The 21,865-nt window shown below is 48.5% G+C and overlaps 1 protein-coding gene across 5 annotated transcripts in view; it reads left to right on the top strand.

The window, feature by feature from the left end:
- Positions 1-21,865, top strand: part of fbn3 (fibrillin 3) — a 201,924-nt gene that overhangs the window by 130,003 nt on the left and 50,056 nt on the right. For 4 of the 5 annotated variants that reach the window (XM_033047129.1, XM_033047128.1, XM_033047126.1 and 1 more), the window contains 13 exons: positions 3,147-3,272; positions 4,475-4,600; positions 5,713-5,835; positions 6,911-7,036; positions 7,852-7,977; positions 8,243-8,365; positions 11,327-11,449; positions 13,748-13,873; positions 15,696-15,818; positions 16,664-16,786; positions 19,050-19,211; positions 21,283-21,351; positions 21,458-21,583. In XM_033047129.1, the coding sequence (XP_032903020.1) occupies positions 3,147-3,272; positions 4,475-4,600; positions 5,713-5,835; positions 6,911-7,036; positions 7,852-7,977; positions 8,243-8,365; positions 11,327-11,449; positions 13,748-13,873; positions 15,696-15,818; positions 16,664-16,786; positions 19,050-19,211; positions 21,283-21,351; positions 21,458-21,583 (1,602 nt within the window). The remainder of the gene's footprint in view (positions 1-3,146; positions 3,273-4,474; positions 4,601-5,712; positions 5,836-6,910; positions 7,037-7,851; positions 7,978-8,242; positions 8,366-11,326; positions 11,450-13,747; positions 13,874-15,695; positions 15,819-16,663; positions 16,787-19,049; positions 19,212-21,282; positions 21,352-21,457; positions 21,584-21,865) is intronic. The other variant, XM_033047130.1, reaches the window with a different exon arrangement.

Below are 21,865 nucleotides of genomic sequence, written 5' to 3'. Positions count from 1 at the left end.
TGCTCGGAATATGTGGAAGCCCATGTGGACACAGACTTTGCAGTAACAGTAACACTGTGGCACGGACTAGACTGTGAATGCCAACCCCACTGGCACTCCTGCATGCACGCAACCCTGGCCTTGTGTGTTTCCACAGCTGTTGCCAGTGAAGCCCAGCTCTCCCCCTTGGACCGACCTCAGACACCCATGTTGGTGGCTTGTGCAAATGGTTTCCATATGTCCCTGTGAATGTGTTCAGGAGAGAAGCTGCCAGGAGGAGCTGAACACTTGCCAGACAACCATAGCAGCTGGGAGGATCTGTGGAACACTTAATAAATGCCATGCAGTGGGCTTTGGGGGGGGGGGGGGCCAGTTCAAGAACGTCCCCCGAGCTAAGCTGTCGGAACCAGAAATAGAAGTGTGCAAGAAATGAGTATCGGTCCCTCTGCCTCTGTTGCACGCCAGCCCTTGCTCCACTGGAAGAACTTGCCGCTCAGTTCCATAGTTTCCAACGCTTTAACTTGTGAAGCAGAAGTAAGAGGTGTTGGTAGGCGTCATAGAGTCATACTGCATGGAAACAAGCCCCACGGCCCACTGTGCCTCTGCTAACCATCATATGCCCATCCATACTGATCCTTTATGTTTAAGAAAGAACTGCAGATGCTGGAGAAATCGAAGGTAGACAAAAATGCTGGAGAAACTCAGCGGGTGAGGCAGCATCTATGGAGCGAAGGGATAGGCGACGTTTCGGGTCAAGACCCTTAAGGGGCCGTCCCACTGATCCGCAAGTTCAGAGGAGTTTCCCCTCGACTCATACTGGCAACACGGTCGACACGAGGCCCTAGGAGGTCTTTGTAACTCTTCTTCATGCTCGAGAGTAGTCCCCGCGTACTCGAGGCCTCAGCTAGGTTGCGGCTTATTTTTCAACGTTGAAAAATGCCCGCAAGTGAAAAAAGGTCGCCATAGAAAAAATCGATACTTTTTTTACTCGTAGGTTTAGTCGAGGTAGGTCGTAGTAAGTCAGCATGTTAGTCGTAGGTAATCGAGGGTAGTCGAAGGTAGTCGTAGATAGTCTTCATCATAGTCGAAGGGAGGTCGAAGGAGATCGAAGGAGGTCGTCTTCACTCTCCACTATTCGGTGTCCAATTTTCCCAAAGCTAGTCGAAGCTGGTCTTCAACATAGTCGAAGGAGGTCTTCAACATGACATTTTCTCTCACAACAAACTCTTCTAAACTCGCCAATTAGGTCGCCGCAGTGGGACAGCCCCTTTATTCCAGTCTGAAGAAAGGTCTCGACCCGAAACGTCTCTCCATCGATGCTGCCTCACCTATTTATCAATGTGTCGCCTACTCTGCATTGATGATTCGAATGCTTGTCCAGATGTTTTGATCTTATAGAGGTGTATAAAATCATGAGAGGAAAAGATTGGGTAGATACACAGAGCCTCTTGCCCAGAGTAGGGGAATCGAGGACTAGAGGACATAAGTTTAAGGTGAAGGGGAAAAGATTTACTAGGAATCTGAGGAGTAACTTTTTCACACAAAGGGTGGTGAGTGTATGGAACAAGCTGCCAGAGGAGGTAGTTGAGGCTGGGACTATCCCAATGTTTAGGAAACAGTTAGACAGGTACATGGATAGGACAGGTTTGGAGGGTTATGGACCAATAGTGGGCAGATGGGACTAGCGTAGCTGGGACATTGTTGGCCGGTGTGGGCGAGTTGGGCCGAAGGGCCTGTTTCCACGCTGTATCACTCTGTGACTTTATGACAAAACTGACGAGATTGGGTTACTCATCTCACCACCTTAACTCACCAAACCGAGAAGTCTAGTTTGCTCAAACAGTATTCCAATGTTTAAGAAACAGTTAAACATTGACTCCGGACTGTCAAAGCTGCCACAGCCAGACATAAAAACAGTTTTTATCCACGAGTAGTTGCTCTACTCAACAGCCAAAAATCTGTAGCCTCCCTTTGATCTGGTATTTTGTTGGTTCACATGCTTGATCCATGGTGTTTGATCATTAATGTTTTATTGTTATTAATGTTTAGTGTTTACTGAGTCATTCGTAACTGTCACTGTATGTCATGTTGTTACTTGTGGGCGGAGCACCAAGGCAAATTCCTTGTATGTGAATACTTGGCCAATAAACTTACTTACTTACTCCATAAAAACAGTGATGCTCTCAATGGCAGTCACACTGACACAATAGTTAACTTAAGAAACAGTCAGGCATGTACATGGATGGGACAGGTTTGTAGGGATATGAACCAAGCGCAGGCAGATGGGACTAGTGTAGCTGGGACGAATTGGCTAGTGTGGGCAAGTTGACACTATGCTTATTAAATTTTGTATGAATACTTGCTTCTACTACATTTTTCCGGAAGCAACCTTCTAATCTCTATCCAAGATGGCACCGTAGCCGGGCGATTCTTCACCTAACACCTCTCATGGAGTCATGAAGTCATATAGTATAGAAACAGGCCCTTAACAGGGACTTACTTACCATCGCCCGCCGGGGGCTTTCACATCGGGAGAAGAATGGAACACAGGGGAGAGACAAGACTTTGCCTTCCATCACAGTGAGGAGGAGATTCACTGTGATGGATGTTTGTGTGTTTGTGTGTCTTGGTCCTTTTCTTGTTGTATGGCTGCAGAAACCAAATTTCGTTTGAGCTTCATTTGAGGTTCAAATGACAATAAATTTGTATTGTATTAACTTATCCAACGCCGACCAAAATGCACCATTTAAGCTAGTTCCATTTGCCTGCGTTTGGCCCATATCCCTCTAAATCCTTCCTACCCATGTACCTGTGCAAGTGTCTTTTTAATGCTGTTATTGGTATTTGCCTCAACCACCTTGAAGGGCCTCGACCCGAGAAACGTCACCCGTTCCTTCTCTCCAGAGATGCTGCCTGTCCCGCTGAGTTACTCCAGCATTTTGTGTCTACCTTCTCTGGAGGTCGCTCCATACACCCACCATCCTTCCAAACCCCCTCATGTTAGGAAGCTGCCTCCGGCAATCCGACTGAAGAAGAAACGTCACCTCTCCGTGTTCTCCAGAGATGCTGCCTGACCCGCTGAGTTACTCCAGCACTCTGCGTCTTTCCTTGATAAAACCAGCGGCCGCAGTCCCTTGTTTCAACTCTTGTTTTTTTTTTCTGTACAGACATCGATGAGTGTGAGAGGGACCCCTTGCTGTGTCGGGGCGGAACCTGCGTGAACACTGACGGCAGCTACGAGTGCATCTGCCCCCCGGGTCATGAGCTGACCCCCGAGGGTGATGGTTGCGTGGGTGAGTAGACTTTACAAGTCGACTTTGAAATGCTTTTTCGCGGATGCTTCTGTTGGTACCACGAGACAGCTCCTGGAAAATTACGTGTCTGAAATGAAGTTTCGCTTCCTGCAAATCTCACCACCAACGCACGTGGAAGCAAGAATTACGCGCCTGTCCCACTTACGCAAATTTTTCGGCGAAAATGTTCAACATGTTGAAAATCCAGAAAGATGCTACGACTCTTTGGGTGACCGAGGAGACGACTCACGACCATACAGGCTACACCCCGGCGATATGTCGTGGGGTGAAGCTTGTATGATCGTGAGTAGTTGCCCAAAGAATCGTACCTTGTTCTGGTCCCCGCTGGATTTTCAACATGTTTAAAATTTTCGGCGACCAGTAATGACCTATGACGGGTGCCGCCAGTCGCCGAAAAAGTCGCGTAAGTGGGACAGGCCCATTGGCAACTCTGGTTGGAGATTTCATTAGCCCCCAACCAGGAAACTGCAGGCCAAACCTGATGGATTGTGTCCCGACAGACATGGCTCACTGGAGTAACTACTCCTCCCCTCACCAGCCATTGATCCTGGCTGCCTTGAGCTGAGTGTGTTCACTGATGGTGATTTTCACAAGTTATAGGGGTAGAATTGGGCCATTCGGCCCATCGCATCAACTCCGCCGTTCAATCACCGCTGATCTCTGCCTCCTAATCACCATTTTCCTGCCTTCTCCCCATAACCCTTGACACCCGATCTAATCAAGAATCTGCCTATCTCTGCCTAAAAAATATCCACTGACTTGGCCTCCACAGCCCTCTGTGGCAATGAGTTCCACAGATTCACCACCCTCTGTCTAAAGAAGTTCCTCATCACCTCCTTTCTAAAAGAGCGCCCTTTAATTCACAGGCTGTGACCTCTGGTCCTAGACTCTCCCACCAGTGGAAACATCCTCTCCACATCCACTCTATCTATGTATTTCACTGTTCTGTAAGTTTCAATGAGGTCCCCCCCTCAACCTTCTAAACTCCAGCGAGTACAGGCCCAGTGGTGTCAAAGGCTCATCGCGTGCTAAGCCACTCATTCCTGGGATCATTCCTGTAAATCTCCTTCTCCGGAGCCGGCACACCCTTCCTCGGACATAGGGGCTCAAATCTTTGTTCACAGTCAACTCTCTCCGGGGAGTGCGCTGCAAGCGTTTCACCGCTCTCATCTCTATTCCAGATATCGACGAGTGCTCGCTGAGCGACAACCTGTGTAAGAACGGCCGCTGTGTGAACATGATTGGGACTTACCAGTGTGCCTGCGATACTGGTTACCAAGCAACCAGCGACAGACTGGGCTGTGTGGGTAAGGAAGCTTCACACACAATTAGCTACTTAGGCAAGGCAAGGCAACTTTATTTATATAGCACATTTCATACACGAGGCAGACTCAAAGTGCTTCACATAAAAACATGTCATACAATAAATGAAATAATAAAATGAAATAAAATAGAAGAACTAAAAGAAAAGAAAAGCAAAATTAAAAATGCATTATAAAAAGTGCAAAAGTTAAAAGTGCAATGTAGTTAAGATTTAGCTGAAAGCTAAAGTAAACATAAAAGTTTTCAGTCTTGTTTTAAAAGTGGTCAAAGTTGAGGCAAGTCTTAAATCTTCAGGAAGTTTATTCCAGCTATTTGTTGCATAGTAACTAAATCCTGGACTTAGCGGGACTGAACGATTCTGCAGCTGCAGTGTGGGCGGGACAGCAGTCAATATAGTTAAGTCCCAACTCATTATCCCCCTTGTAAATGTTATTCCCCATAAACACCATTTAACCTGCTCAGATGCATACACATCCTTCTGGCCAAGGGAGCAGTCATATATCTGAGGTTAGACTTAGTGGATGAAGAGTTAACCATACGATACGATAGGACTTTATTTATCCCAAGGAGGGACATTGGTCTGCCAACAGTCATAACACACAACAAGATCCATGAAACATGAAATTAAAGTGACGAGTTGGAAGCCCAGGATTGGGGATGTGCAAAGATTGGGATGGGGGGGGGGGGGGGGAAGGGGGGGGGGGGAGGGGAGTCAGTCTACCCCACGACAGAAGGGGGGAGGAGTTGTACCGTTCGATAGCCACAGGGAAGAAGGATCTCCTGTGGCGTTCTGTGCTGCATCTTGGTGGAACCAGTCTGTTGCTGAAGGTGCTCCTCAGGTTGACCAGTGTGTCATGGAGTGGGCGAGATGCATTGTCCAAGATGCTCTGCAGTTTGAGGAGCATACTCCCCTCCAAGACCCACCTCCAGTGAATCCAGCTCCACCACCCCCCCCAGGACGAAGCCAACCTGTGCACCCACTGCTCTATTGTACAGCTCAACTCCTTGGCTTTTCACCAACATTTGCTCTTGAGGCCAATGGATATATTTGTGTCGTACGGAGGTTCAATTCTCAGTTATCTTCCTCCCGTTTCAGATATTGATGAATGTACCATCATGAATGGGGGGTGTGACACGCACTGCACAAACTCGGACGGAAGCTACGAATGCAGCTGTGGTGAAGGCTACGCCCTGATGCCCGACAAGAGGACATGTGCAGGTAGGCAGTAATGGACCTTCACAACTGCGTATATCCTAGAAATAATCAGGGTCATTTCAACCAGTGTCACAACTTGGGGATGATGCTTTTTCTAAGTCATTCATCATCGTTGAAAAAATCCGCGGGTTTAGAAGAATTTGTCCTCGACTCAAACTCGCAGCATGGTCGAAGACACTCTTCATGGATTAGGTCGCCGCAGTGGGACAGCCCCTTAACCCTCTCGTGAATACATGTCTTATGCTGAGAGAATGGAGCGGCTGGGCTTGTACACTCTGGAGTTTAGAAGCATGAGAGGGAATCTTAACATAGACATAGAAACATAGAAATTAGGTGCAGGAGTAGGCCATTCGGCCTTTCGAGCCTGCACCGCCATTCAATATGATCATGGCTGATCATCCAACTCAGTATCCCGTACCTGCCTTCTCTCCATACCCTCTGATCCCCTTAGCCACAAGGGCCACATCTAACTCCCTCTTAAATATAGCCAATGAACTGGCCTCGACTACCCTCTGTGGCAGAGAGTTCCAGAGATTCACCACTCTCTGTGTGAAAAAAGTTCTTCTCATCTCGGTTTTGAAGGATTTCCCCTTTATCCTTAAGCTGTGACCCCTTGTCCTGGACTTCCCCAACATCGGGAGCAATCTTCCTGCATCTAGCCTGTCCAACCCCTTAAGAATTTTGTAAGTTTCTATAAGATCCCCTCTCAATCTCCTAAATTCTAGAGAGTATAAACCAAGTCTATCCAGTCTTTCTTCATAAGACAGTCCTGACATCCCAGGAATCAGTCTGGCGAATCTTATTGAAGCATATAAGATTATTAAGGGTTTGGACACGTTAGAGGCAGGAAACATGTTCCCGATGTTGGGGGGGAGTCCAGAACCCATGCTCCCATCAACGGTGAAACAGTAACTGAAGTGCCTCCTCGAGCGAATATTGTTCGAGATGAAGTGCGACCTGTTCCTTCCAGCTCCTTCGAGAGCGGGAAAGAAAATTCGTAGCGACCAAGCGATCTGGGGAAAGCTAACGGGTGCAATTGGTGTGAAATTGAACATGACATTGATTACGATTTCCGCAGATATTGATGAATGTGAGGAGAATCCTGATATTTGTGACGGCGGACAATGTACCAACATCCCCGGAGAATATCGCTGCCTCTGCTACGATGGCTTCATGGCTTCCATGGACATGAGGACCTGTCTGGGTAAGAACTCATTTCATTATTCAAACTCAGCGCAGAACGCCACATGTAAATCTGCGCTTCGAGATGACCATATAACCATATAACCATATAACCATATAACAATTACAGCACGGAAACAGGCCATCTCGGCCCTACAAGTCCGTGCCGAACAATTTTTTTCCCTTAGTCCCACCTGCCTGCACTCCTACCATAACCCTCCATTCCCTTCTCATCCATATGCCTATCCAATTTATTCTTAAATGATACCAACGAACCTGCCTCCACCACTTCCACTGGAAGCTCATTCCACACAGCTACCACTCTCTGAGTAAAGAAGTTCCCCCTCATGTTACCCCTAAACTTCTGTCCCTTAATTCTGAAGTCATGTCCTCTTGTTTGAATCTTCCCTATTCTCAAAGGGAAAAGCTTGATCACATCAAAATTGGGGGAGGAATACTCCTAACCTGCTGACTATTTTTCCCAATAATATTTGTTGATTTTAATGGGATGTGGTGTGTTGGGGTGGGGGGTTGGGTGGGGAGGGGTAGGGTGTGGTGGGGAGGGGTGGGGAGGGGGAGGGTAGGTTTGGGAGGGGGAGTTGTTCGGGATGTGAGTGTGGGGGAGGGGAATCCAATGACATTTGCTGTTGTGTTATCACCTGTGACCAAATGAAATTGCACACCAGAGTGTGTGAACGTGCGTTGCCAGCACCCTCCGTGTCACAGACTGTAGGATCCAGCTCCATCCCGGGCACCTGTGACTTTAATTAACTGGTATAGTTTCCAGCTCCATTATCTGACATGAAGAACATGTGTCATTTTGAACTTCCTTTGCAGATGTCAACGAGTGTGATCTGAATCCAAACATCTGTCTCCATGGCGATTGTGAGAACACCAAAGGCTCTTTCATCTGCCATTGCCAGCTGGGATACTTTGTGAAGAAGGGAACCACAGGATGTACAGGTGGGTGGCTGAGCCCTCCCACACCCCCCTCCCCCCCTCACCCTCCATCACCCCCCACCCCCGCTCCCCCTCCCCCTCTCCCTCCCCTTCACTGCTGATGTTCGCAGAGTCGCCGAATAAAATTGAAAAGTGGGACAGGCCCTTAGATCCTCATTTTCATCTCGATCTGCTGTGCTGTGTAACGTTCTCAGCTGCAATTGCTTCAGCGGCTCGAGAACTGTACTAAAGCTCCAAGTCTTCACGCTGCTTGTGACTTTTGCCACAGATATCGACGAATGCGAGATTGGAGCTCACAACTGCGACCTGCACGCCTCTTGTGTGAATGTGCCGGGGAGCTTCAAGTGCAAGTGCCGCGACGGCTGGATTGGAGATGGTCTCGAGTGCATCGGTGAGTGTGCTGGTGATTGAGGTTTGATGCTTGAAGGCAGACACAAAAATGATGGCGGAACTCCGCGGGTGAGGCAGCATCTATGGAGCGAAGGAAGTAGGTGACGTTTCCGTTCAATTCAGTAAATCCGCTTTATTGTCAGTGAGAAAGATAAAATATTCTCTGAGCACTTTCGAAATTGTATTGTATTGTATTGTATTGAAATTTATTGTCATTGTCTCAGTTAGAGACAACGAAATGAATTTCCCTTACAGGCAGTATCATAAAAATAAAAATAAATAAATAATAATAAATAATAAAACATATTAAAAATAAAATAGAATTTAAAATTTTTTTTTTTTTTTTAAATGGCCCTAATTATATCTTGGATGCATAAAGAAAGAGAAATAGACAATAGACAATAGGTGCAGGAGTAGGCCATTTGGCCCTTCGAGCCAGCACCGCCATTCAATGTCATCATGGCTGATCATCCCCAATCAGTACCCCGTTCCTGCTTTCTCCCCATATCCCCTGACTCCGCTATCTTTAAGAGCCCTATCTAGCTCTCTCTTGAAAGCATCCAGAGAACCTGCCTCCACCGCCCTCTGAGGCAGAGAATTCCACAGACTCACCACTCTCTGAGAGAAAAAGTGTTTCCTCGTCTCCGTTCTAAATGGCTTACCCCTTATTCTTAAACTGTGGCCCCTGGTTCTGGACTCCCCCAACATCGGGAACACGTTTCCTGCCTCTAGCGTGTCCAAACCTTTAACAATCTTACATGTTTCAATGAGATGCCCTCTCATCCTTCTAAACTCCAGTGTGTAAAAGCGTTGGGTTAGTCCCAGCATTAACTATCTCCTGTGGCAGCTTGTTCCATATACCCACCACCCTTTGTGTGGAAAAGTTACACCTCAATTAAATCTTCTCCCCTTCACTTTAAGCCCATGTCCTCCGTTCCTCGATTCACCTACTCTGTGCATCCATCCCATCTATTCATCACACGATTCCTCTCCTGATTCTCTTGGGTCTCTCCTGTGAGCAACAATGGCCGTTTCTCCCTTTGCTACCGACCTGTGCCAACTCCTGGTGAATTTTTGATGTGTACCCACCCTCTCACTTTCATCGCTCAATGACTCAAATTTTCCATCTCGCGCTCCCCCCCCCACTCCTCACTGGACCAAGTGCAGTCTGCCATGGTGAAAGTGAAAGTCAGTATTTTCGTTCCCCTGCTCTCCATGTCTCTCCCGATGTCCAAGCCCCAGGCGGGCGATGATAAGTCCCACGGCCATTTTAGGCCGTGCCGGGCGATTTACGGCCCCGCTCCCGGTCTAAAAGTCTCGAAGTTGGAGCCCCCGGCGGGCACTGGAATGTCCCACGGCCATGAAGCCGTGCCGGGCGATGTATGACCCCGCTCCGGGTCGTTCCAAACCCCGCGACACGGGCTGGAGAAGTCGCGTTGCGGGAGCTCCGGGAAGCGGTCTCTCTCTCCCCCCGGACCCGTGAGCTCCTGATGTCCCAGTCCACCGGACCTGCGGCTGCGTTGCTGGAGCCTCCGAGCCCCAGGAGTCGAGTCGCAGCAGCGAGTCACCACCGCTCCCCACGTTCCGAGGCCGGCCAGCCCCACGATGGTGAGTAGTCCGCAGCTCGCAATCTCCCGAGCCCCCGGGTCGTTCAGGTTGGAGGCCGCTCCACGGTGCTAGGCCCCAACGACAACGGAGACCCGACAGGGAAAAGGTCGGGTCTCCCGGACAGGGAAGAGATTTTAAACGGTTTCCCCCTCCCCCCCCCACCCCCCACATATACACATTTAAAAACCAGTATTTAAAAAACACCAAACACTACATTTAACTAGACAAAAAATAAAAAAAGACAGACAGGCTGTAGGAGCCGCTGCAACGAGTCGCGCCGCCACCTCTTTGCTTCGTTCACCAGTTAGACAACAACTGAACTGCGGAGGCAGATTAGCTGGGGCGACAATATATTTCCACAGCTAATCGTAAACATAGAAACAGAGAAAATAGGTTCTGGAGTAGGCCATTCGGCCCTTCGAGCCATTCAATATGATCATGACTGATCATCCCCGTTTCTGCCTTCTCCCTATATCCCTTGATTCCGTTAGCCCTAAAAGCTACAACCAACTCTCTCTTGAAAACATCCAGTGAATCGGCCTCCACTGCCTTCTGTGGCAGAGAATTCCACAGATTCACAACTCTCTGGGTGAAAACTTTTTCCCTCATCTCAGTCCTAAATGGCCTACCCCTTATTCTTAAACTGTGTGACCCCTGGCTCTGGACTCGTCCAACATGGGGAACATTTTTCCTGCATCTAACCTGTCCAATCCCTGAGGAATGTTATATGTTTCTATAAGATACCCTCTCATCCTTCTAAATTCCAGTGAATATAAGCCCAGTCGATCCATTCTTTCATCATATGTCAGTCCCGCCATCCTGGGAATTAACCTGGTTGGCCTGGTAAACAGTAATATAGTCTCTAGACTGCTGTGTTGCAGGAACCTAATGATCAGCCATGATCACAGTGAATGGCGGTGCTGGTTCGAAGGGCCGAATGGCCTACTCTTGCACTCTGGGACGACAGATGGCACAATGGGCTAAGTGTTCGGCTGGCAACCGGAAGGTAGCTGGTTCGAATCCCGCTTGGAGTGCATACTGTCATTGTGTCCTTGGGCAAGACACTTCACCCACATTTGCCTGTGTATGTGGATGTAATTATGTGAAGCACTTTGGGGTCAATGCAAGTTGACTAAAAATGTGCTATATAAATAAAGAAATTTAATTTTTAATTTAATTTAATCTATTGTCTATAAGATAGTAATGAAAGTGCTGATATTTGTTTGTGCAGTGGTCGCGTGCTGAAGCTCAAGGGGGTTCCAACCCTGACCATCGGCCACTTGCCTGCTGAAGTGAAGGATTTATTATGCATCTGAGATGTGATTCCTGGTGACTTTTGGTTGTCCTGTTGCAGATCTGGACGAATGCGCGACTGAGGAGCACCAATGCAACCCCAGCGCCAACTGCATGAACACGCCGGGCTCGTACCGCTGCGCTTGCAAGGATGGCTTCAGCGGAGATGGCTTCAGCTGCTCAGGTAACGAGGTCCTGGTGAGAAGAAGTGGGTAGGAGAGAGTCAGTGATTGACTGCACACTGTCTCCTGCTTCGAGAACATTGGCAATTCCGGGCAGGCTGATGAGTCCGATTATTACTTGTTGGATTACGAAGGTTCTGAAGCCATTTTTCTGCCTTTTGTCTCCGACACTTTCTTGTGACCCATGATCATCAAGCAGCATTCACTGACGTCTCCAGAACCTGCAGGAACTATCTGTAGGGTTTCTCTTGTATTCTGAGACCACCCACCGCTACATCCAAACCCCCATTCTTGCCAAGGAGATGCGCTGCCAGATTGCTTCATTGCACTCTAAAACTGTTCTCTTAGAGTCATCGAGTGATACAGTGTGGAAACACAACTTGCCCACACCGGCCAACATGTCCCAGCTACACTAGTCCCACCTGCCTGCGTTTGGTCCGTACCCCTCCAGACCTGTCCTATCCATGTACCTGTCTAACTGCTTCTTAAATGTTGTGATAGTCCCAGCCTCAACTACCTCCTCTGGCAGCTTGTTCCATACGCCCACCACCCTTTGAGTGAAAAAAATTACCCCTCATATTCCTATTAAATTGTTCGCCCTTAACCTTAAACCTATGTCTTCTGCTCCTCGATTCACCTACTCTGGACAAGAGACTCTCTTCCCCCCCCCCCCCCCCCCCCCACATCAGTCTGAAGAAGGGTCTCGACCTGAAACGTCACCTGTTTCTTCTCTCCATAGATGCTGCTTCACCCGCTGAATTTCTCCCAGCATTTTTGTCTTCCTGTGAATCTACCCAGTCTATTCCTCTCATGATCTTATACACCGCTATAAAATCATCACTCATCCTCCTGCACTCAAAGGAATAGAATCCCAGCCTACTCAACCTCTCCCTATAGCTCAGACCCTCAAGCCCTCGGGTAACATCCTCGTAAATCCTCTCTGCACCCGTTCCAGCTTGACAGCATCTTTCCTATAACACGGTGCCCAGAATTGAACACAACACTCGAAATGCGGCCTCACCAACGTCTTATACAACTGCAACGTGACCTCCCAACTTGTGCTACTCGATACTGTGAGGGATAATGCAAGATCTGCTGTACATTGCCTTTCCCACACGCAGGCCTTTCCTCATCACAACTTCTCTTCTCTGGTAAACTCAGCTGTTTCAGTTTGACTTCAAGGAGGATTGAAACTCATCACTGTTCCCAGCCGGGTTGTAACTGATGGGAAATCGTAGCTTTCTACGCAGGAGTGCAATCTTGGGGGCATCTTGGAAAGGAATATGGGAATATTTTCCCAACAGCGGGCAGGCTTAAGGAGCGGAGTTTTATTGTAAAGAGCTGATGTGAATGAAAGCTTATTGTCACATGCGGCAGGTGACAGTGCGATTCTTGGCTTGCGTACCCAAAGGAAGCAAATAGTCGCCACATAAGGGCACTGCTCTCCCCCCCCCCCCTCACAGTGGTCCTCCCATGCCGGGCCCTCCCTTGTTTCTTCCCTCAGCAGCCGCGCCCTCACTTCCACGTCCATCGGTCAACACCATCATCAACAGCCGCATCGACCTCTCCGCTATCGTCGCTGGGTCCTCTCTGGACGCCCCCCCCCCATGGTGCCGACCTAGGCCCCAGCCGCGGACTCTGCCGACCCACGGGGGGCTCCGGCTCGGTTTCTCCGGGGGGCATCCGCCACAGCGGCTCACAGCGAGGCATCTCTGATCCAACTGTCAATCTGAGAGACAGTGTCACTTTGACAATGAGCAGTAAATACTACAATACAGTCAGAGATGCTCCCCACAGCATCAATCTCATACAATTGAAATCAATGCTGATTATGCCATGCCATTGTTTCTAGCAGATGGTTTTCTCAGTTAATGCCTCCCACACACGTACATCGACAGCAACCAAGACTATTCAATCCCAGGGATCTGTCACGGAGCAAAATACAAACAGGAAACCTTTGTTTACTGGAAGTTTCTGTATGTTTTACTAGAGTTTCTGTTCCATCTGTCGGTCGCATCTTTCAGACAATTTAACAAATAGGTTTCCTGTTTATTCCCTCGGTTTTATCTAGCATTTCCTGTTTTTATTTCTCTCTGCGCCCCGTGGCCTGTGTCTGCAGGGGTACCCCCATATCCAGGGGAGATGCCAACATCAATCTCTGGGACTATGGCTTGCACCAGTGAGAAATATTGTTCAGTATTGCTAAAGATAGACGCAAACTGCTGGAGTAACCTGGCGGGACGGGCAGCATCTCCGATATTCAGTGTTGCTCACCGGTTGATCGATATGTTTCCATGCAGATGTCGATGAGTGCGCAGAGAATGTGAACCTGTGTGAGAACGGGCAGTGCCTGAACGCTCCTGGGGGGTACCGGTGCGAATGTGAAATGGGGTTCACGCCCACAGAGGACAGCAAGGCGTGCCAAGGTAAGCTATGCCACGATGCGCTTCACTCCAATCTCTCCCGGCAGTCCGTCTCACGTACGTTTATTGTCGCCCGTACCGAGGTACAGCGGAAAGCTTTCATCGCGCGCTAACCAGTCAGCGGAAAGACAATGTAGAGGTGTAGAAAACAGGTGCCATTCGGCCCCTTCCGGCCAGCACTGCCATTCAATGTGATCACGGGTGATCATCCAAAATCAGTACCCCGTTCCTGCTTTCTCCCCGTATCCCGGGCAGTCACGGTGGCACAGCGGGTAGAGTTGCTGCCTTACAGCAAAATGCAGCGCCAGAGACCCGGGTTCGAACCCGACTACGGGTGCTGTCTGTGTGGAGTTTGTACGTTCTCCCCGTGATCTGCGTGGGTTTTCTCCGAGATCTTCGGTTGCCTCCCACACTCCAAAGTCGTACAGGTTTGTAGGTTAATGGGCTTGATAAAATATTTTAATTGTCCAAGTTGGCGATATGCAGAGTTACTGCCCTGCTGACTACAAAATACAGAAGGTTCAGAAGGTTGATTGCGTTAGCCATAAGAGCTAAATCTAAGGTACACAAAATTGCTGGGGAAACTCAGCGGATGCAGCAGCATCTATGGAGCGAAGGAAATAGGCGACTTTCGGGCCGAAACCCTTCTTCAGACTGATGGGGGGTGGGGGGGGGGGGAGAAAGAAGGAAAAGGGGAGGAGGAGGAGCCCGAGGGCGGGCGGATGGGAGGGTGGGAGGAGACAGCTAGAGGGTTAAGGAAGGGGAGGAGACAGCAAGGGCTAGCAAAATTGGGAGAATTCAATGTTAATGCCATACGGACGCAAGGTCCCCAGACGGAATATGAGGTGCTGTTCCTCCAATTTCCGCTGTTGCTCACTCTGGCAATGGAGGAGACCCAGGACAGAGAGGTCGGATTGGGAATGGGAGGGGGAGTTGAAGTGCTGAGCCACCGGGAGTTCAGGTAGGTTATTGCGGACTAAATCTAACTCTGATTACAATCGGGCCATACAGCGCAGCTTATTTATGGTGTATTAAAGTACATTTACAATACACTACACACTCCCACACTCCATAGATGCGCAGGTTTGTAGGTTAATTGTCCCAGGTGTGTGTAGGATAGTGATAGTGTGCGGGGATCGCTGGTCGGCACGGACTCGGTGGGCCGAAGGGCCTGTTTCCGCGCTGTATCTCAGAACGGAACTAAACAAGGGAATAACGTCGCGCTCCTCTGAATCCTTCGTCCCGCCGCTTCAAACATAGTTGCCCATTGACCAGACGCAAATTCCAAGATACAGATACACACAATTCTGGTGACAACCAGGATATTCCGCCCACAACACCCTCTCACCACTCTCTTCCCCATCGCAAGGCTGAGTTGGGACTTCCTTTTGTGCCTTATCTAATTGCAGGCTTGATCCAGATAGACAAACGCATGGCTGATTAAAGCGATCTATTTACAGATCCGGTAAACTACTGGTAGCATTAATCTTGTATCTCTAAGGGTATCTAGAATAAGACAATAGACAATAGGTGTAGGAGTAGGCCATTGAAGCCCTTCGAGCCAGCACTGTTATCAGCCATTCAATGTGATCATGGCTGATCATCCCTAATCAGGACCCCATTCCTGCCTTCTTCTCATCGGTCTAGGATGGAATTGATCCGGGATTCAGGTTTTCCCAATGACTTGCTTATCATGTAAAACGATAAATATTGAACATGGCGTTGCACAGGGTGAATCGTCTCTGATGAAAGAGCATGGATATTACTGACAGGCGATCTGTCAGACCTTTGCCTTCCACTAACCTCACAGTCTCTTTTTGTTCAGACATTGATGAATGCACCTTCCAGAACATTTGTGTTTTCGGCAATTGCCAGAACCTGCCCGGAATGTTCCGCTGTGTCTGTGACAATGGGTACGAGCTGGACAGGAGTGGCGGCAATTGTACAGGTGAGTTTTGCCCCAACAATGGACAGCGTGGCATCCCCCCCTGTTACACAGTGGCCTTTAACTGATCGGTGAGCGGCTCCAACAGGTAAGGTCGATGCAGAGAAGGGCGTGGAAATGAGCCCTTCATCCCAACGTGCCCACACCACACTGACCAACGTGCCCCATCTACACTAGTCCCACCTGCCCATGCTTGGCCCATATCCCTCTAAACCTGTCCATCCATGTACCTGTCCACATATCTCTTGAGCGTTATGATAGTCCCTGCCTCAACTACACGCCACTGCTCATTCCATACGCCCACCACCCTTGGTGTGAAAATGTTACCCCTCAGGTTCCTATTAAATCTTCCCCCTCATCTTAAGCCTATGTCCTCTGGTTTTCGATCCCCTTACTGTGAGCAAGAGACTCTGTTCCGCACTTCAACTCCCCCTCCCATTCCGAATCTGCCCTTTCTGTCCTGGGCCTCCTCCATGGCCAGAGTGAGTCCCACCGCAAATTTGAGGAGCAGCACCTCATATTTCGCTTGGGCAGTTTACACCCCAGCGGTATGAACAGTGCATTCTCCAATTTCAGGTAGTCCCTGCTTTCCCCCTCCTTCCCCTCCCCTTCCCAGCTCTCCCACAGCCCACTGTCTCCTCCGCCTCTTCCTTTCTTCTTCCCGCCCCCACCCCTCATCAGTCTGAAGAAGGGTCTCGACCCGAAACGTCACCTATTCCTTCCCCCCATAGACGCTGCCCCACCCGCTGAGTTTCTCCAACATTTGTTGTCTACCTTCGATTTTTCCAGCATCTGCAGTTCTTTCTTAAACATGACTGTTGACGAGGTCGCTGGGATTGTGTTCGCAGATATCAATGAATGTGCGGATCCGGTGAATTGCATCAACGGCCTCTGTGTGAACACCCCGGGCAGCTACCTGTGTAACTGCCCCACGGATTTTGAGTTGAACCCTACCGGGGTTGGTTGTGTGGGTGAGCATCCATCCCCCCTGGGGTATTTATTGTTATATATATATTTTTTTTTTTTTTTTTTAATTCAACTCAAGACAAGTCACATTTATTTCTATAGCACATTTAAAAAACAACTCTCGTTGACCAAAGTGCTTTACATTGGTATAAAAATAGTAAAACAAACACACTACATACATGTCGCCCTCGCTCAGGGGACATCAAGAAAGGCTTGGGAGTACAGATGGGTTTTTAGTCTCGACGGAGTCGATGGAGGGGGCAGTTCCGATGGGAAGGGGGGGATGCTGTTCCACAGTCTAGGAGCTGCAACCGCAAAGGCACGCTCGCCCCTGAGCTTGTGCCCAGACCGCGGGATGTCCAGCGACCCCAAGTCGGCCGATCTGAGGGACCTGGAGGTGGTGTGGTGGGTAAGCAGACTTTTGATGTAGGTGGGGGCAAGCCCATTGAGGGCTTTGTAGACATAAAGGGCTTTGGAGACATTATATACATATAATAGCCAAAACACCATTTGCGTACCAATTACATATATACAAAACTTCTATTTTTTATTTCAATTTTTTTTTGAAAGATAGAGCTGTAGAGAGAAAAGAAATAAGGGAGAGAAAAAAGGGAAACTATAGACTAGATGACACAATTTTGGAGATAGGTCCATAGATTTGGAGATAGGTCCATAGATCAGGCTAGATGCAGGAAGATTGCTCCCGATGTTGGGGAAGTCCAGGACAAGGGGTCACAGCTTAAGGATAAGGGGGAAATCCTTTAAAACCGAGATGAGAAGAACTTTTTTCACACAGAGAGTGGTGAATCTCTGGAACTCTCTGCCACAGAGGGTAGTCGAGGCCAGTTCATTGGCTATATTTAAGAGGGAGTTAGATGTGGCCCTTGTGGCTAAGGGGATCAGAGGGTATGGAGAGAAGGCAGGTACGGGATACTGAGTTGGATGATCAGCCATGATCATATTGAATGGCGGTGCAGGCTCGAAGGGCCGAATGGCCTACTCCTGCACCTAATTTCTATGTTTCTATGTCTAACTAATAGAGAGGGGAGGGGAGGGGAAACAAAGGAAATTACCGATAACACAATTTTGGAGATAGGTTCGTAGATTCATCCAGTCCTGGACTCAAGTTTCAGTCCAGCTTCCGTGTTGAACCAATTTACCTTTTTAGAGAAAAGCAATAAACGGAGACCATATTCCAGCAAATAGTTCTGATTTGTCAATTAAGATAAGTCTAATTTTTTCCAAGTGTCATGTCTCAGACATTTCCGTAATCCACATTTTAATTGCGGGGGTTGTTGGATTTTTCCAAAATTTTAGTATTAATTTTTTCCCAATTATTATACTATAATCAAAAAAACCGGGGTTGGCTGTGTGGGTGAGCATCCCCTCTGGGGTATTTATTATTCAAAAATATTTCCTGGATACAAAGGCACGACTTGTTGAATAAAAATCAGCAGCTCTCAGTCATCGGGACAAACCTCCGGGATACACGAGCATCATAGTAGAGGCCCAACGCTTTATAGACAATAGACAATAGGTGCAGGAGGAGGCCATTCGGCCCTTCGAGCTTGCACTTTCTTTTCTCGGACTGTGCTTCAAATAAACAAGGTCCCGCGGCGCTTTTAAAACAGTGGTGCGGGGGCAGGCGGCTCAGTTTCGTTCATGGGGTTGATAACCATGGTGAAGCAAACGAGAGTTTACATTTCAGGTCGTTGACCTTCCATCAGAGGAGCCGTACAGTTTGATAGCCACAGGGAAGAAGGATCTCCTGTGTCATGGGCACACATATGTTGGGCCATCGTAGTTTTCTTTTCTCTCTGGCGCATCGGTGAAAGCCCTGTCCCACTGTACGAGTTCATTCAAAGAGTTCATTCTCCCGAGTTTGCCCGGATTCGAACTCAGAGATTTACGGTAATGGCCGCTCGTCGGTACTCGGGGCTCTCGTGGACATTTTTCAAACATGTTGAAAAATCTTCACGAGTCTTCCCGTGCTTACCTGCCGTTAGCGAGTCTTCCCGAGTACCTGCTGTTAGCGTTACGAGCTGCTAAGAGACGTCCCCGAGCTCTGACGTACCCGCTACGTCCATTCTCCGTGCTTACCATGAGTTTGATTTTTTTTTTAACTCGGGAGAGCTCGTGAATGAACTCGCACCGTGGGACAGGGCCATAACTCTGGATTCTAAGTGAGACTCTGTTCTCTCGTCGCTTCTGTTCACTAAGTGGTCGCTGTCCAAACTCACTCTGGCTGCTTGTGTTTATTTGTTTCAGACACTCGCGTGGGTAACTGCTATCTGGAGACGTTGCCAAGGGGTGACGGGGGCATTTCGTGCAGTGCAGAGATCGGCGTTGGAGTCACTCGAGCCTCATGCTGCTGCTCGCTGGGAAGAGCGTGGGGCAACCCCTGCGAATTCTGCCCCCCTGTCAATTCAAGTAAGTGCATCTCATGTACCTCGTCCTGGACTCTCCCACTAGTGGGAACATCCTCTCCCACAGCCACTCTATCCAACCAAAATTATGAGAGGAATAGATTGGGTAGACGCCCAGAGTCTTTTACCCAGAGTAGGGGAATCGAGGACCAGAGGACATAGGTTCAAGGTGAGGGGGAAAAGATTTAATAGGAATCCGAGGGGTAGCTTTTTCACACACAGGGTGGTGGGTGTATGGAACAAGCTGTCAGAGGAGGTATTTAAGAAGGAACTGCAGATGCTGGAAAATCGAAGGTACACAAAAATGCTGGAGAAACTCAGCGGGTGCAGCAGCATCTATGGAGCGATGGCAATGGGCAATGTTTCGGGCCGAAACCCTTCTTCAGACCTGTCAGAGGAGGTAGTTGAGGCTGGGGCTATCCCATCGTTTAAGAAACAGTTAGACAGGTACGTGGATAGGACCAGTTTGGAGGGATATGGACCAAGCGCAGGCAAGAGGGACTAGGGTAACTGGGACATTGTTGGCCGGTGTGGGCGAGTTGGGCCGAAGGGCCTGTTTCCACACTGTATCACTCTATGATCCTACAACTTACAATAAATAACTCTGTATGCAAAAAACAGCTCCCTACATATTAGCTAAGCTCTTTAAAAAAAACTAATCCTGTGGATGCAAGTGTATCATTGGGATTATCAAGTGGGCACCTCCCTTCACTAGTGTTTCGTTGAGTTAGGCCCACGACACTCGAGAAGGCTCAACAGTTGGTTCGGGTATCCCAGGGCAACCCTCCTCAATACCTGCTCTCACCAGCTGCGTCACCGCTAGCTACTAGATAAAGGAAGCAGCTAGTAGCTCACTCTTAACGAATGCTCAACCCCTGCTTCCTATCTCCCAATTTATCCTATCCCATCATTAAGCTTGTAACATCACAAAAGACCGGCATACACTTGTAATTGTGATAAAAGATTAACGAGGAAGGGAACGCAAAGATGAAAGCGGGAGAGAAAGAAAGATTTCTTCTTTCGTGTGGCGTGCACAGCCTAAAGTTGTTGGACAACTTGTTCTATTTGATCTTCCGTTTGTGCACGTCGAGTCGATTGCATTAGTCGAAACAGGGCGGACCACGTGAAGGTTGCAATCTTCCACCCCAAGGGTAGACAAAAATGCTGGAGAAACTCAAGCGGGGATGAGGCAGCATCTATGGAGCGAAGGAATAGGTGACGGTTCGGGTCGAGACCCGGAAGGGTCTCGACCCGAAACGTCACCTATTCCTTCGCTCCATAGATGCTGCCTCACCAGCTGAGTTTCCAGAAGGGTCTCGACCCGAAACGTCACCTATTCCTTCGCTCCATAGATGCTGCCTCACCAGCTGAGTTTCCAGAAGGGTCTCGACCCGAAACGTCACCTATTCCTTCGCTCCATAGATGCTGCCTCACCCGCTGAGTTTCTCCAGCATTTTTGCCTGCCTTCCATTTTCACAGCACCTCAAGTTCTTTCTCAAACGAGAAACAAAGATAGGCTGGCGATGAGATTGGCATGGAAGTTACAAGCTGAGGATTGGAGATGTGGGGGAAAATCAGGGGAAGACTCATCCGCCCGGGATAAGCTTCCAATCAATGGATACACAATGAATGGATAAACACGGTGCCTCAGGAAGGCCGTCAGCATCCACAAAGACTCCTCACACCCTTGTACTGGACTGTTCGAATTCCTACCTTCCGGCAGACGTTACAAGGCCTTCTCCGCCCGCACCTCCAGACTCAGGAACAGCTTCATCCCCAGAGCTATAGCTGCTCTGAACCGCCCCACCCCCATGAACTGTCTCCCTCAGATGGTCACGTCGCACATCGACCCGGCACAGACACATTTGCACTTTAGACTGTTTTACTGTTCTTTTCATCAATCATGTTCCTCGGGGTATCTAAATCTAAATCTAAATTTTATTAGTTGTTTAAGTTATGGCATCGGATGGAAGCCGCAGACCAAATCTCGTTGCACATATGTGCAATGACACTAAAAGATATTATTATTATATTTACATTGGACACTAACTTTTACAACAAATATTCTGTTTTAGCCGAGTACAAGACACTTTGTCCCGGAGGAGAGGGTTTCAGACCAAACCCCATCACCGTTATCTTAGAGGGTAAGTCGGCAAACCTCATGATTAAAATGTCAAAAGTAATAATTTGTTAAAGGGATCATTTTTTCACCGGTGTGGAAACGTGAGCTTCTGATTGTTTTTCCCACAGATATTGATGAGTGTCAGGAATTGCCTGGCCTGTGCCAAGGTGGAAATTGTGTCAATACATTTGGAAGTTTCCAGTGCGAGTGCCCAGCTGGTTACTACCTGAACGAGGATACGCGCATCTGTGAAGGTGAGGATGCCCTTGTGCCTATTAGATAAATAGACAGACAAATATTTTATTAATCCCCTCAAGTAAATTCAGATGTCCGGTAGCCAACACAGTCAGAACGTAAAGCAGACAATACATAAAATACAGACAATACATAAAAGCAATAAATATTTGAAAATAACCCAATAAATAACTATTAAAAGTGCAAAGCATCCCCATACAGCTTGACGGTCAGTATTATAAAATCTAAGGATCTCCTGAACCGCTCCGTTCTACAGCGCAGGGAGAGGAGCCGGTCGTTGT

Source organism: Amblyraja radiata, chromosome 29 (genome assembly GCF_010909765.2).
Source record: "Amblyraja radiata isolate CabotCenter1 chromosome 29, sAmbRad1.1.pri, whole genome shotgun sequence".
NCBI lineage: Eukaryota > Metazoa > Chordata > Chondrichthyes > Rajiformes > Rajidae > Amblyraja > Amblyraja radiata.
The sequence above is the reverse complement of the archived record's forward strand: the minus strand, read 5'-3'. Positions and strand labels throughout refer to the sequence as shown.